The sequence below is a fragment of the Lolium rigidum genome, chromosome 6, assembly GCF_022539505.1.
Source record: "Lolium rigidum isolate FL_2022 chromosome 6, APGP_CSIRO_Lrig_0.1, whole genome shotgun sequence".
Classification (NCBI taxonomy): domain Eukaryota; kingdom Viridiplantae; phylum Streptophyta; class Magnoliopsida; order Poales; family Poaceae; genus Lolium; species Lolium rigidum.
The window spans coordinates 205,364,549-205,381,153 of record NC_061513.1 but is presented as its reverse complement, the minus strand read 5'-3'; the positions used below and the strand labels follow the sequence as shown (position 1 = coordinate 205,381,153).

The following is a 16,605-nucleotide window of genomic DNA, read 5'->3' as shown; positions in this document are numbered from 1 at the left end:
TTTGTGGTTCTAGGTTTGGAGTTGAAAGTTAATTTAAAACATTGCAGAAATCTATAGTTAATTCGAATGATATATGAAATGAGTACGAGAAAGACGCTGGCGAGTAGATACTCAAGATACAGATAGTCGGTATCCGATTTTGCGTGCGCTCTTAAAACAGATTTTCTTTTTACTAAGCAAACATTCTCTTCAATTGCTAAAACCGGCTTGAAAATTCAGGTAAGTGAACTTTTGGCTAAATAACCAATTTTCCTATCAAAAATTTGTGTGTCCCTTGAGACGTAATCCAACGGCTGGGGGGTCGTTCTGAGCGCGGAGAGCCTGAGAGCCAGCGGCTCGGTCGTGATTCGTGTGATTTTGGGGATCTCGCAGCCCTCGGCTGCGGCATTGGTGGGCTTTTGGGTGCGGCGGAGGAGAAAGAGGAGTCGTAGTCGGAATGGACGGGGAGGAGACGACGTTGGGCTCCAAGGCGGCCGCTCCGGCAACCATCCGCCTCGTCAACTTCGTCTCCGAGGAGCAGGCAAGGCTACAATCTCCTAATCTCTCTGGATTGCTCGCCCGCCTACCTGCCCTAGCACGTACAACCTAGAACAAAACGCTGAGATTTTTCTGGGGGTGGGGAAAAATCGCAGCTCGACGAGGCGAAGCGGTCGAGAGGCGAGCGGGTGGAAGACGGCACCGCCCAGCGCGACAAGCCCCTCTTCCAGGTACTTCTTTCTCGCCTTCGCTTCAGTTTGCTTGCCCACAATCTGGTACCGTCCACGGAACTGCTGGCTAATGCGCATGTTCCCCCCGCTGTGCAGATCCTGCAGGAGAACAAGGATAAGAAGGATGCCGAGTTCAATGAGCGCTTCAAGCACAGTAAGTTGCCCAACCACTTCACATCTTATCTTACAGCCCCTGCGAAACACAGGTGAAGTTGTCGTGTTTTAGGCGTAGAAAGACCAGTTGTAGCTTTTGCTAGTGCAGTAGCACGGCTAATGCCCATCAAAGGATGCAGTTACTTAGAGCAAGCTAGAAGTATGACTAGCAATTCAGACACTTAAGCCTGTGGACAAGTGCTTACTGATAGCAATGAATCTGTGTGGTAGTCAGTCGTAGTTATAGTGTTAATACAGTTGAGCTTCCTTGTTACCTGTACTTTTAACTGAAATAGAGTAAAAGAGGAGTATATCTTCTTTGAGTTAGAAGCTGGGGATAAATTGAAAAACAAGTTTGGTCTTGCTGGACAACCTTTTCTAACCTGCTCTTGTCTAGTTCCCTGTTATCGCTGTTTCTCGGTTGAAACACAAGATGCAGGGTCTTGTGGTTTTACTAAATACTTTGTTGCTTTTTGATCTTTCTATGTTGTATCCAGGACCTCCAAAAGCCTTGGATGAGGATGAGTCGGAGTTTCTCGACAAGTTAGCTTTGGTAAGCATTTAATATATGCTAGCATCAAAAGTGATTCCAGCTAGACTGTACAAATTGGACGTACATTTTGTTGTTAGTTCTTGTAGCTATCAGTTTCCTCTCCAGACTGAAATATTGGACGGAGGTAGATTTTTTTTTGCTACATTCCCAGTGGCCAGTGCATTTGCAGCCCTAAGCCTTTATTTTTTTCCCTTGATACCACCTAAGAGCGTCGAGGCACACGAAAACTGGGTGCTTGGATCCATCATGTGCTGTATGCTCTGATCTCATAGTTAATAGGCTTGTCCATATCTTTGCATCCATACGATATCTAGACTTTGTTTGCATAATGGTGTTTTTGGTTATTTGCAAATGTTACTTGACATTGACAGGAGAGGTCTTATACCATCAGAAACAAGAGAGCACAACTATTCGTGGTGTTCGAATGTCTCAAAAAGTCAAAATTACATAAATTATGGATATAATAGATAGTATAACAAGTACACTTGCAAAGATTCATGCAAAAATAAGATTATGAGCTGTACAAAATAACAAATTGTACATGTATAGTTTACTTGAATTACTATACTAGCTTTTAAAATTTGTATATATTTTGTACAGGTCACAAGTGGCCTTTTTTACTCAATTATTTTTTTAAATAAAATTTGAGGTGATCAATCTTCAGCCTTCACTCCTTTTTGCTCTTCCTATACAAGAGAAAGGAGTGAAAAAAACCGCTTTCTTAGAGGTGCTTCAGACCTGCAGACTCTACCCAGGTGGAACAAAACTTAAGAAATAAAAACATAACCATCTTACTCTTAATTGAACTGAAAACAGGCTATCGTTTATGATAAGGAAAACTGACTACTTGAGCAGCTACTATGGTACTATGATTAAGTTAGCATTAGTGCCGACATCATCTCATTCTGTACTTCTATAGCGACCAGGTATCCAAGTTAGTGATAGCACCTACTAAATCAGATACCATACACCCCGTCATATCTTGTGCTAGGACAGAGATACAGGATAGCAGCCAGCAATCCTAGGATTTAACCCCTTTTTTGTATTGGTAGGATTAAACTTGCAACCATACTTGAAAATAGTATTTTGTTAACCATTTACTGCAATTACAGAAAAAAATCTTGAATGTTAACATAAATCAACCACATTTTAGAGAACGATGTGTTTTGTGACGTCAGTTTAGCATTCCTCTTGTTTTGGTGACTATGCTGAACATTGGTAAGAAAAGTGAGGATTGGTATTTGCAACTTTGTTACTTGGGTGAATATAACATTACAAAAGACAGCAACGTCATTGTTTTACCTTCTTGCATACGATTTTGGGTTAATGTAATATGGAAAAATCTGCTATTAGTTTCCTCAATAGGATACTTCTTTCCGATTTGCGGCATTTTCCTTGGAGTTTACAATCATCATATGGTTATTCTAAAAACTGAAAAGTAGAAAATTGTCTGCAGTTGAATGGTTGAGTAACTTGGTTTTGATGTATCAAGTAGAGCACTAGTACTGGTCTTTGGCTTTTTGATATTTGAAATAAGAATTGTGGACATAAAACAAATGGGATCTCAAGTATGTCTTGTGCTGTCATGCAACATCTTAGTCCTTTCATTTTACTATGGTACAGTCAAGGAAGGAATATGAACAGCAGGTGGCCAATGAAGAAGCTGAACAACTACGTAGTTTTCATGTGAGTAATATTACTAACAAGTTACATGCATTACCGGTACTTTCAAATTCTTAATATCCATATATTTCATGTAGAAATTGCAATTAAACATGAATGTTTTTCCCCTTTAACTGTGCACAGAATCTGATTTGTACATTTTTGCGGGTCATGTAGGGTGCATCCCTATGTGTATCATCTGAAAATAGCAGATTATGGGGCTTTTTAACCCTTCATATACTTGATTTTAAGCTTGGTCTCAAGCTTGTTAAGTTCAGCAGTTGTTTTACTATTACAAGATAGTGGGTAGGAAAAGGATATGAAGGCCTGCTTGCTACAATTGAGATTGGAATAATATGTTAATTTATCATATCCCAAGCGTCCAAGGGTTACTCACACACACATGACATACCTAATGGATATTTTTCTTTCAGGAGGCTGTAGCTGCCCAGTCTACTATTGCTCATGAACTTGTTGAGATTCCTACAGTTTCTAGACCTGAGGTATGCTTACAAGCAAAGCGGATTAGTTGCATACCATGCTTTTAATACGGGAGTGACCAAAATTGCATATTCGTATGCCACATATGTCCAGTTGTTAGTTACATTCGCCTGTCATGATTGTAGAGATAATTGTAACATTTATTAAACCAAATCATCCCTGCGTCTGATCTGTCTTTATATCAACGTAAATCAGGAGAGCAAACCTAAGCCACCTGCAAAGAGGAGCCAGCCTGCACTCCTGAGAAATGTTATAGTTTCTGTGAAGCCACAAGCCAAGAAAGCAAAGGTCGGCGCGGAAAGTAAGCCTTCTCCCAAAGAGCTGCCTTCGAATGGGCATGATACAGACTGCAAGCCACCAGGCGACACCAAGAGCGTACTCGGCTCTCTGGCGGCATACGGAGATGACGATGAAAGTGGTGACGACGATGAACAACAATAATATCCCAGCTTCCAGAACGCTCATTACCCCCAAGGAGATGCAATGCCACAACAGCCTGTTAGAGGGGTTTGCTTGGCGAGGTGCAAAATAGATATAGATGGTCCCGTTTCAGTGTAAGGACGTACTGTATCTGAGCAAAACAATACAAATGCACAAGTACACCATGGCGCTAACATCATTTATTCTAATCATAACGCCTAACAATTTGCGCTGAGTGTGGTGCTGACATTTGTATGCTCAGTGCCTCAGTGTCAGGATCGCTGGTGCTGGCCAAAATGTTCGGATTTGGTACTGATTTAAGTTTGGACAAAGGGTCAGATTTGTTAAAAGAAAAAGAAAAAAAACATGTAATTGCATTTCATTCTGTAGTGCTGGCGCTGTCTCCAATTCCTCATGGTTGCTAGAAAATACTACAGTACTACTTTATCTAGCTGCTTGGTTTGTTAGTCTAGGAAACAGAATTTTTACATAAAATCTGGTAACTATTGGTTGGCAATGGTTTGTACCAAAAACATCAGAGAGAAGGTCTCTAGAAGCCGCAATGACATTTAGAAATGATAAGGAGCAGCTCTCGCCTGGTAATCCTGCAGCCGTTCAAGTGAAGATTATATTATAATTCTCCTACAAGTGAAGACTCGCAAGCCTGTAGCTAATTCTAAAATGTGCTATTTGGTAGGAATATTATACGGAGTATATGACAGCCGAAGAAAAAAGAAAGTGTACGACATGGGTTGTTGCTGCGGTACGTACGAGCAGAGATCCAACAAGTTGGGCGAGCTGCTGGGTGTCTGCAGTACGCATCTTGCGCGTTGTACTACTCAGGGACCAGGTCAGCATTTTGTGTACTCCAGTTGCATCGTTGTACTGATGGATGCCGGCGGCTGATTGTTAGAGAGAAAGAGTAGGGTGTAGTACAGTACTGGCAAGTCAATGAAGCGGAGAGATAGAAGCAACCTTCCGTGTATATATAGATCTACATTGCTTCTTCGTGATGATAGAGCATGGGCGTTGGCAGCATCAGGTGAAAATAGTGAACAAATAAGTATTGAGAGAGAATTTGTGATTGGAGAGGGGAGAGGAGACAGGGATGGAGCAGAGCAAGGGATGGTGCAAACAACAAACTTACTTTCTTGCTTCCACAACGTGGATGTGGATGTGGCAAGCAGAAAGAGCAAACTGCGTGCAAGAGAGTTGTGAGAGATGAGAGCTGCTGGTGTTGTTGCTCCCTCCCCTGCACTGCCTCTTCCCTGGCTCCCCTGCATCACCTCCCTCTCTTATCTCCTCTCTCTCTCTCTCTCTCTCTCTCTCTCTCTCTCAGTAGATGTTATATTTTTCTTACTACTACATTTGTTGGAAAAACAGGAAACCGGAAGGAGAAATTGCAACGCGAAAGTGGCATTTTATTTGATTTTGACACACATTTTCCAGTCATGTTCTTTGGAGGTGTTTGCAGGAACTATCTACTGTGAGCTCCGGCGAAGACGAAGGCAACGAATCTAGACACCGTCGCCTGGAGGAAGCAACAAACAAAAGAGCAGATGTGCCATTGCCGTTTCTTTATGTGAATTTCGGTAGCCAGTCTCAGTTGATGTGAAATCAATTTCAGTGTAATAGGTCTATCTGCTGCCTAAAATCTACTTTTCGGCTGAAAAGCTTATATGTTCTGAAGACGGTCAAATCGACCGGCTCTGGCTGTATTACTTGGTTTCATCTCCAATGTAGATGGAGACAGGGCGGTGGTGACACTTGGATAAATAAAAATCAACATTTACATCATTGTTAACTCCAACCAAAAATGTTCCATTTACTACTGTATTCTTGAAGAAGAAATGTTCCATTTACTACTTAGGGATCTCATCTGCTTGCGCTAAAAGCTGATGGAGTTCAGAGGTTAAAATAAGGCGATTTTTTCCGAGAAAAAGGAAAATCTTTGAGTCTGGATGTATTGATAGAAAGAACCAAAGGCCCTGGGATCACAAAGCGACGAGGTTAAGAGCTAGGAAACCCCGGCAGCAACACGTTTGAGACCCGCCTCTCCCGCGTTCGCCCACATCCATCCAGACCTCCGCCCTAATCTTGTCCAGAAGGGCCTCCTGTCACCAATCGGCAAAATCATCTCCTACAATCGACAAGGAAAATCTTTGAGTCTGGATGTATTGATAGAAAGAACCAAAGGCCCTGGGATCACAAAGCGACGAGGTAAGAGCTAGGAAACCCCGGCAGCAACACGTTTGAGACCCGCCTCTCCCGCGTTCGCCCACATCCATCCAGACCTCCGCCCTAATCTTGTCCAGAAGGGCCTCCTGTCACCAATCGGCAAAATCATCTCCTACAATCGACGGCCTAGCCGTAGATCGGGTCCACAAAAGCACCAGGTGCCAAAAGGACTGTGAGAAAGAGCACCAGCTGAGCAAGTGAATCATCGTCTCCTCTGATCGGTGCACTACTACTGGTGATGCTGCAATCCACGTCCGTCTAGCATCTGTCTTCAAGACATAAAGAACTTCACTCGTGGAGGAGACCAGGAACATGTAAGCTGGCACATGATATTGTCCAGTGTAGCCCTGAGCATGACATCCCTTTTAATTACCCTCCGTATACTTCCTTCTTTCCAAATTAACTTGTTTGATCAAGTACCCTTCCAAGAAAAAACTTGTTTGATCAAGTATATATGAATAAAAAATCAACATAAATGCTATTTCACAGTGGCTCTAAAAGTATTAATTTGACATGTTGATACTTGTTTACTATATGGTTGGTCAAGCTTTACAAAGGACTAAATCAGCGACAACTAATACAGAACGGAGTTATACGGACAATGATATGATCATATATGATACAATGAGAATATACTGAATTTCATTAGCCACCGAGTTCTCTACATTGCAAAAACCAAATACATCTGCTTAACTATCACTTGGAAGTTGGAATATGGGCTGACAATATGTTCCCTAAAAGTTACAGGATCAGAACAAACTGAATCAACATAATCAAGCCTTCCATATCTTCATCGTACAATCTACGGCATAGGTGGCAAGCAAGTTCCTGTGAGGGTGGTGCGCAATGCCAATCACATCCTGTTCATGTACCTGCAAAAATCCAAGTCAAGCGTAAATTTCATACCTTAGACACACTAAGAAAAATCTTCTATCCTTTTGATCTGAATGAACTCTTTAGATATGTTTCTTGAAGATAGTTTGTATCACCTCCCGCTGATACCCAAGATGTTTTTAGGCAAACCAAATCATATTGTTTTGGTCCGATCAGAGCAATATTGCATAGCTTAAAAAAAGATATATCTGCTCTGCCTCTTTGTAGGACTCAGTAATTATTTTTAACTTCAATTGTTAAGGTGTTGCTGAGCATTTCAATAAAATCAGTACAACACAAAGGTTTTCATACAAACCTTCATTAGATTCTCCAGCTTCCCGGACTGTAGGCTAAAGCAATACAATTTCCTACACAGAAAAGAAGTAGAACACTCATTGATCATGAAGCCACACAGAAGCAGCATGAATGAATAATGGAATAAACAACTTTATCACAATATCCTCACATGTCTTCACCAACACAATATATCCAATCTCCTTTCGGTGAAACAGAAGCTGCAACAAAATCTCCTCCTACCTGTTTCCCAGACGAGAAACTCTTTACAACCTGCAACAAGTTTTCAAGGCAAGAAATAGCCGTAAGGTAAAATTCATTAAAAAGCCCAGTACTAAGCATGCACTTGATTATGGAAGTCCATTCTCTTTTTCAATCATTTGGCTAACCAGCCTTTCCTAATTTTATTGCGATTTTCCATTGCAGATTATAGAGTAAATTCAACAAAGCACGGTTAAACTGCAATTCACTTCCTTAGACACCAGAATCACGGAGCCCTTTTTAAGGTCTGAGAAGGATAACTTAGAGGGTTCAATAAATATAATTTCAAGCCTTTAGATGGCAAAAATCTACTCCTTGGTTTGATGCCTCTTAGAAATAGAACATTGAAATTATAAGCACCCCTTGGTTTGATGCCCAAATTTGGGTTGCCAATGCGGGGGCAAGCTCAAAAGATCATCTATCAAATGGTTGGCTACCAAATTGCTTGCCAACCACTATAAAGTTGACAAGTTTTTTACTTTGCTGAATATTTGTTGGTTTCACCATGTCCTAACCAAGCATATGTACTTTCCATGTAAAAACTTGTCGACTTTTTACAAGCCTTCACCATGTCCTAACCAAGCATATGTATTTTCCATGTAAAAACTTGTCGTCTTTTTACAAGCCTTTGAATGGCCAAATGGTTAGGACATCGCAAATCCAAACGAAAATAGGAATCTACTTTAGTACTTTGTCTGTAACCAAGCATATGTATTTCTTTTTATTTTAGTTGGATTTGTGATGTCCTAACTATCTTGGAAGATTCCTCCCAAACTAAGATTTATTCTTTATGTGGAATTTTCCATATCACCCCAAAAGGCGTCTCAGTTGGTATCAAACGGGGGAAAATGTGTTTTAAGTTGGTAAATGGTGCAGGAAAAGTATGGTCATGAGATGCATTTAGGCCTTTAGGGTGTCATCATTATGAGGAAACAGATTTTCAGGTAAGTTGGTACATAAGTGAAGCATGTTTCAATGGACTACTTTAAATTTCTCAAGACAAAGAACAGAAGTTAAATGACATAATGAGGTGTGAAGGTCACATTATACCTGTCCTTGTAAAGTCATGATGTTAATTGACGAAGTCTTATTGCATACAACAATGTGATCACTGTTCTTCGGAAACAAATGGACAGAGTTAACAGATGCTTCCCCTCCCTGGAAATTATAAAAAAAACATATGGATAAGAAAGCAGGACTGAAAACCTAAACGAATTAATGGAAGGGCTTCGACAGTGTGATAAATAAATGCGTACCCTTAAAGGAGGAGGAGGCTTGAATGATTGCAAACAGTCTGCTGTTTTTGAATCCCATACCTACACCAAGAAATCATAAATGAATGTGCAGACGATTGTATACCATAAGGATCATCAGATGAGAAAATCGAAGAATAATGAAATGTTAGTTCTCGCCGAGAAAAAAGTACAACTGTTGATACAGGAGATCTGCACCTTCACAAAATAATCACTGGAAGCTGTGATAACACGAGTACCATCGGTAGAAAAGATGGCACAGTTCACACAGGAGGTGTGACCGCGGAATTCTTTTAGCATCTTCCCAGACTTGAGGCCATGGATTCTAGAAAAGGACAAGAATAACCCTGTAATTATTTTCAGGGACTAAAATGCATAAGACCAAGGGATGAGTAAATCACTAAATTCGGGTAAGTCTGATTCATAAAAACACCAAATTTGTTAACAGAGGGGAGAGGAAGGCCATAAACAAATTTCATATACCATCAACAATGAAAATATTTTTCTGATTAATTCTCAAATGGATCCAATATTTCAATGATATGCAATTTAGGCAATACAGTGCACAATTTTTTTATTAAGTGGACTATCTTAGAGAGATGAGAGGACTATCGTATAAGTCCTCAAACACAAGGGCCAATAACAGCATGTAGCTTTCCCAAATAATGTACACTAGCTCAACACATGCAAAATATAATTTTTGACAATGCTTTGGTATGAGAACATAGCAGAACAGTGGAATGAAAATATGCATCTCTCCATTGTAAATTCAAATTAGTGGTATATATATGATTGTAAAAAACCTTGCGGTAGTGTCAAAAGAGGTACTCAATATCTGAGATCCATCACGTGAAAATGTAACACTTGTAACAGCTTTCGTATGTGCACGCTCCAGGCGCCGCAAGCACTGCCCAGTTCGTATACGCCAAACCTGCAAATCGGTGAAAATAAACAGTTCAATATGGCAATGAAATTCTCCTATCACATTAATAAACCAATATGCTGGCACATTAATCAATCAGAACTGTAAACAGGTCAACCTTTGTCTATTACCAAACACTTAGAAGCAGTTAATATGATACAAATGCTGTAACTACTCTAAACATGGAAGCGGGAATGAATACCGCTTGGTGGGTACCTTAATTTTTCCATCCATTGATCCAGATGCCAGCGATTCAGAATCTCTACTAAAATCAACACAGAGCACAGCCTCCTCGTGCATCATAAAGCTTTCCTAAAAAATGTTTTAAGCAAATGTTATGCAGAATATTAACAATCCATCTGTATCGAAAGTAAAAGAACAAGACTTATTTATGTCACTCTAAAGCTACAGATCTTGAATAGCTTGGATATGCACAATAACAGAAATCGTTTTAATTCCATGTTAAACATGGGAAGCACCGGGGTCTTACATCGGCTTGATACTGCAGATCCTTTTTCAGCTTGCCGGTAATATAATCCCATACCTGAAATTATTAATGAAATTTAGCCAAGCTACAGCAAAGAGCTAACCTGCAAAACACAATAGCAAGTAACAACTAACTTACTTCAATAATTCCATCCACTGACGATGAAACAAGGTACTGACCATCGGGTGAGAATCGAGCACATTCAGGGTGGGTTTTCTTTCCGAACTGAAATAAAAACAAAATGTCATAGTGTGTTTCTATATCCTCCTTTCTGCAAGCAAGTGAAGATGATGATAGAACCTCAACTACATCTTAAAGCATGACCACATGTCAAAGTGTGTTTTGTATCAATGTTCTCTAAAGAATACTGGGACCACCATAATGTCCCAACTAAAATCGGAGCTAATTGAAGAACTATATCATTAATTAGCTGTGTCAATATTCTTCTGGTATCAAGTTAAGTCAGAAATCATCTTTTTAGGCTTCTCAAAGTCATTGATATCAAACATACTGTTCTTTAATCTATCTTCTGTAGTTAAATAGAAAAGAGCAAATGTAATCACAGTGATACAACCACAATATCACCTTTATTTGATGTGCCAAAGTAGTAGGATATGCCTCTTCTTCGTCTTGCTTCATTGCAGCGGTTCCTCTGAATAAATCGAACTGTGTGCCAGGCGGTAACAACCCTACGTAACAGGAACAAGAAAAAAGGGGCTAGGATGAGTCCACACTTGACATACTAAGATCATCGCAGGACCCCAGGTTAACAGTGTGCGACCAAGAAAGTACCTTGGTGCTGTTGCCATTTCAAAGCCTGGGTAATCAGTGCCATTAGACGAGCTGGTGGGACTACTGAAACTTCGGAAGCAATAGCTGACATTGTCAAGGGAGATGGAAAGGTAGCAGTGAGGATCAGAAAGACAGAACTTGCAGGGCAGCTATCACAACAAACATGTTGAGCATCCTCACCTTGGGCAATCTGCGCACGACGCTTCTCCTTGGTGGATTCTTGGTAAGCCTGTTGAGCAAGACATTTGCCAGTTAAGAAAAATAGCATAGCAAATTAACAAATTACTACTAGATATAGCAAGATAAAGCTGCTAACCTCATTGGGTTCAAAGTATGTCCGCACAAGGAGGTGCTCTAGCCGGAGGTAGCGTTCAGGCTCCTCCTGTTTCATGACGCCCATGACCTGCGTCTGGCGAAGGATAGCTCGGGCGGTGTCGAGCTCACGGAGCTCCGCCATCTCCAGCACAATCTGCTCGTAGAGGTCCTCGAGCTTCTTGCGCGGCAGCTTGAGCTGGGCGACCTGCGGCAGCACGGCGTCCCAGCGGCCGGCATTGATGTCGGCGATGAAGGTGTCCATGCTGTCGACGGTGTTGAGCGAGACCTGGCACTCGTTCTGCAGCGTCTGGAACGTCTGGTGCAGGGAGTTCTCCTTGCAGAACTGAAGCATTATCTTCACCACGCTGCATCAGTGGATGCAAGAAACAGATTAAATCCCCAGATTTTCTTCTCTTCTGTTAGGCTGTTAGCTACTGCTATAGATTTAGCAAAGAGTATCGAAATCTCTGTTTCCTAATTAGATTGAAGAAACTAGGAGTAGATGCACCCGTGCGGGGATGGGCGGATTCAAGGAACATGGCTAGGGTTTAGGGATTGCTTGGTTGCTTTCGCTACCGAAAGGTATAGGGCACGCAAAAGAAGAAGGTTTTGTACGTACTCGCCAGCCTCGATCTCGAGGGCGGACGCCGAAGACGCCATCTGCGGCAGGCGGCGGAGGCACAGAGTCGGGGGGTCGGCGGCCGGAGAAGAACAGGAGGAGGTGGTGGTGGCGGATGAGCGGAGCTGTCTGCAAAAGCCCGGTAGCCAGGGGAGTATTACTTTTGGACCATCGGCCTCTAGTCTAGATTAAGAGGCTCTTATTTACTGCCTTTACAGATTTGGTCAATACCGCCCGGGGCGATTCGCAACGCCAGATCGCACATGGTTCGGCCCAACCCAGAAATCACTTTCCTTCAGGATATTTCGTTGGCTACATGGACTGCAGTGCCCACGGTCCGGTACGTGGTTTTGTGCAGTCCGACAATAGTGTCGGTCTTCTCTCTACAAAAATGTTTTTTTTTCTAGAATTGTGTTTACTTTTTTCTAACTAGATATATCTATATCTATATCTATACCTAATAATAAAGGAGCTAAGGTTTCTGCCAAAAAGTTTCGTCAACGCTTTTTTTAGGACCGATTTGCCCTCCCACCAAATCGCATAATACGGCAAATTGCCACTACCGGTTGGTTTTGTTCTTTTTCCACGCAACCGAATGAACAACCGCACCGCACTGTGCTTGTTCACCTAGCCCACAATCCCGCAGAAACAATTTGCACGGAAGCTCCAAGCCCCGCGCCCGACGCCGCGCCGTCGAGCGGCTCCAAGCCGCGCGCGGCGCCGCGCCGTCGGCTTCTGCCGGTGGCGGACGGTCTTGGCCGCGCGGCCGCCGTCGGCCTGCCCGCGCTGCGCGGGCGGACGCTCCGGGCCGCGCGGTGTCCGCAGGGGCCGCGCGCGATGCCGCGGCGTTGAGTCCGACGGCAAGTCCTCCTTAAGGGTTATCCATCTAACGAATATTTTTTGAGCCCTTCGTCCTCAGACCACCCCAAATCCGTCGTTGAGGTGATCAGCCCCAAATCCGTCGTCGAGCTGAGCGGTGCTCGCTGCCGTGGCACGCATGGATCCCAGTGGAGAGGTGCTAGGGACGCCCGTGGTGCCCGAGCTCGCCACGTTGTGGGGCTCGAGATTGACCCCGACGCCGGCCGGCGCCGAGGGATTCCAAATTTCAGCGGAATCCTCGTGTCCTCCGTTCGCCGTATCGATCCAGTGGAGGAAGCGCGCCATCGAGAGCTGATGCACGGACTCGTGTAGGACGCCACCTGGGCGCTCTCCATCGAGGCTCCTGGAAAAGGAATTTTCGATCGACTCATGGAGTCATGGATCTACCTGATACTATGTGTGTGATGCGTGCTAAAAATTTGGTCAAGCAAAAGGGATCAGGAGGAAGGCTTTTGCTGCGTGTTGTGCGCGTGCGTTGTGAACGGCGCCTGGGCATCGACGTCCTTTGCGCATCTCGCCTGTTGATTTCGCTGCTGTGTTTCACGAAAGGACAATGTTCGTTTTCCTTCGGAGGATGGAAACGCTTCGTGTCTCCGCCTCCTGCGTTGGACGCGTGCGTTTCAGGAAACACAGCTTGAGTGCATGGGCTCTTTTCTTCTGATGTCGAAGTAGAATTCAGACTATTTTTGTTCCATGGTTTATTGATCTCTAATCTGTGACTTTGCAAACTACGTTTGAGGGCAGCAAAAACCCATGTTCGCCCTGTACTTCAACTTCTCACACGTTAAATATTTTGTATCATCTTTTTTTGACCTGGACTACGGCGGGCTTACGCCAGCCTGAACAACTTTATTACCAAATATCAGGAGTACATGGGATCCAAATTACATCTGATTTTGAGGGGTAAGAGAGAGAGGGGGGGACCAGTGGGAGAGGTTCAGGGGGGTTCATATCCATTACACCAAGAATTTAGAAGGGAGGTCGAGGAGGGGGGTGTTGCATCTGTAAGCCCAAAGCCTAACGTCTTCGATGCACCTGTTGGAGATGAGGGAGAGACTCTCCAGGACACCATTGAAGGTGCGAGCATTCCTCCTTTTCCAGATGTTCCAGGCGATGGCGGTGTTAATGGTGGTCTCCTCAAAAGTACTGCACCGCTCAAGCCAGAATTCCGAGAAGCTAGAAACCGCGCCAGGGGCGAAGTCTCTATGGAAGAAAGCCCAGACTTCCGTAGCCCGTGGGCAGTGAAACAGCAGGTGATCCGTGTCTTCGTCGAGGTCACAGAAGAGGCAGGTTGCGGAGGTGGACATGTTGTGGCGAAAGCGCCGTTCATTGGTGGGGAGACGCCTTTTCCTGGCCAGCTAACAGAAGATTTTGCACTTCAAGGAGGCAACACTCCTCCAGACCCTGTTCGCAACTTCATCAATCTGCAGATGCCTGAAAGAGTTGACATAGAAACATTTGTTTGATATTTTTTTGTTAGTGCGGCGGCCATCACGCAGATCAGGGATGTCAATGCGAGCGCGCACAGTGCTTCGCTCGGAGGTCAGGGCGCGAAGGTCAGCCACCGCGGCCATCGTCAAGCGGGGTCCGAGGGAGTCACGGAGTCCAAGAGAGAGGGCCAAGGCAACGTTAATGTTAGGTCTGGTAGAGTGGGAGAAAAGATTGGGTAAGCGCTCGCAGAGGGTTTGGTCTCCATGCCAAAGATCAAACCAGAAGGCGGTAGAGGACCCATCCCCCAGGAGGACCTTGGAGACGGATCGGAAGGGGGCAAGCCTAGCAATAATGTCCTTCCACACAGGCGTGTCCAGGTGGTGGCGATCACCTAAGTCACCGTTCCACCCATACATACGTCGGAACCAAGAGACCCAGGGGGCCGAGGAGCCCAAAGATGCCGTCCCTAAACAAGAAGTTGAAGCAGCATATGGAAGAGCTATATGGGGCAGACGCCTGCTGCTGCATGAGTCGATTTCAACTTTTTGGGGCGGAAGAAATTCGGGATTATAGTTATGAACAATTTTTCCGTACCGGTGGTGCTTGGGACTCTGTATATTAACACAACTTGAAAAATACGCACATGCGCTTCAAAATCACTGGCTGGTGTGATGGTTGTTGATTTAGGCTGCTCTGAATTTGCTCATCTCTAAAGTAATTTTGTTGTTGTGTCAACTCAATGTTTATTTGGGTAGAAAAATATTCGAATCGAATTATATAGATGAAAATTTTGCAGCAAAACTGACAAGCTCTGCCTCAAGTAACACATCCTTCTAGATAGTAACCGACCAGCTCCGCCTCAAGTGGCACGTATCTCTAGATGGTAACCAGGCACCGTCGGTCGCGCGCTCCGTGCCCTTAGGTCCCTCGAGCCTGTCCACTACAAGCTCGTGAGAAGAGCATCATCCGGGGTGTAGGGTTCTCCGAGTCGGCATTGACTTCACCAATACCGAGTAAGATGGTGTTAGTGTTTTTTATCAAAATTTATTATTTTCAATGCCGTAGCAACGCACGGGTTTTTTCCTAGTCTATACCTAATAATAAAGGAGCTAAGGTTTCTGCCAAAAAGTTTCGTCAACGCTTTTTTTGGGACCGTTTTGTCCTCCCACCAAAACGCATAATACGGTAAAATGCCAAGTACCGGTTCGTTTTGGACAAAACGAAAGAAACACAAACAGAGCTACCGCTCGCACCGCGCCGCCGGCGCTCCTCGTGCGTTTTTTCTTCCGATTTTACCCCTGGATTTTGCAAAGTATTGCACTACTACCACCGCCAAGTCAATAAGAACGGTCAATCCGGAGACGAAAGGAGGCCGTGCCTCTTTCTTCCGAGCCCATGATTGCGAGTCTAGGGTTCCACCCCACGCCGCCGCACGGTACGGCCGTGATTCGCAGCAGCGCGAGCCGATCTATATTCTACCTCAACGAATTCTACCTCGACTGCTACTTAAAGATCCTCGCGCTTGCTCGCCTCTATGACGTCTACACCATGCTCGATGCGCATGGCCTCCACTGCCGGCATTAATCAGGGTCGGCCGCCGCCACGACATTGCGCCAGAGGGCAGTTTGATCCTCGGCCGCGCAGGCCAGCGTGAGAACCGGCGCTGAGCGAGGCCACGGCAGGCGCGGTGCGGGATCCGTGGAGATTGGTGCGACCGCTGAGAAATTAGAAGAGCAAGGGCGTTAGGGGCTGCTGGGGCTGGCTCTCCTCGTCGGAGAACAACGAATTCTCCGGCTGTGGGTGCAGGAGGTGCGGCACGACCGAGGTTTCTTCCTGGATTCATGAATATCCTCTCATGTTCTCTTTGGATTTTGACTATGGATTCCTGGGCTCCTAGATGCAGCGGTGGGGCTTTGGATCTTTGGGAAGTAGATCCCGGGACAGGAGGTGCTTTTCTGGGGATGCGGTGATTGAAAAGAATGGAACGGTGGAGGGAAGAAGGACAACCATGGCTATTTTTCTTACTAATTCTGCCCTGATTCCCCTTTTCCACTTCATGATTTGCGGCGGGGCGCGTATGACATGTCGTGGAATTGGGGAGATCGATGATGAACGGCTCGGGTGGATCCCAGGCGCCACACTCCATGGCCGTCCGGCGCTGGAGCTTCATGCCTCCATGGCCCGAAGAGCATCGGGCTATCAGAGCTCAACGACCTTGGGCAGCGAGGACTGCAGCCTAGCCTTC

The 16,605-nt window shown here is 44.5% G+C and overlaps 2 protein-coding genes across 2 annotated transcripts; one reads left to right on the top strand and one right to left on the bottom strand.

The window, feature by feature from the left end:
* Positions 1 to 399: 399 nt before the first annotated feature.
* LOC124659063 (PSME3-interacting protein-like) lies at positions 400 to 4,070 on the top strand. The gene is made up of 7 exons (XM_047197021.1): positions 400 to 520; positions 633 to 707; positions 804 to 861; positions 1,358 to 1,413; positions 3,037 to 3,099; positions 3,510 to 3,578; positions 3,772 to 4,070. The coding sequence occupies exons 1-7, from the start codon at positions 437 to 439 to the stop codon at positions 4,015 to 4,017; spliced, it is 651 nt and encodes a 216-aa protein (XP_047052977.1). The 5' UTR covers positions 400 to 436; the 3' UTR covers positions 4,018 to 4,070.
* A 2,663-nt stretch (positions 4,071 to 6,733) lies between these two features.
* On the bottom strand, positions 6,734 to 12,169 carry LOC124661475 (suppressor of mec-8 and unc-52 protein homolog 1-like). Its single transcript, XM_047199333.1, has 15 exons — positions 12,051 to 12,169; positions 11,433 to 11,796; positions 11,297 to 11,345; positions 11,117 to 11,200; positions 10,910 to 11,013; positions 10,463 to 10,549; positions 10,328 to 10,381; positions 10,054 to 10,149; positions 9,719 to 9,846; positions 9,114 to 9,240; positions 8,919 to 8,978; positions 8,713 to 8,820; positions 7,574 to 7,674; positions 7,424 to 7,475; positions 6,734 to 7,106 (listed from the first exon to the last, which is right to left on the bottom strand). The coding sequence occupies exons 1-15, from the start codon at positions 12,089 to 12,091 to the stop codon at positions 7,008 to 7,010; spliced, it is 1,554 nt and encodes a 517-aa protein (XP_047055289.1). The 5' UTR covers positions 12,092 to 12,169; the 3' UTR covers positions 6,734 to 7,007.
* Between the last annotated feature and the right edge of the window lie 4,436 nt (positions 12,170 to 16,605).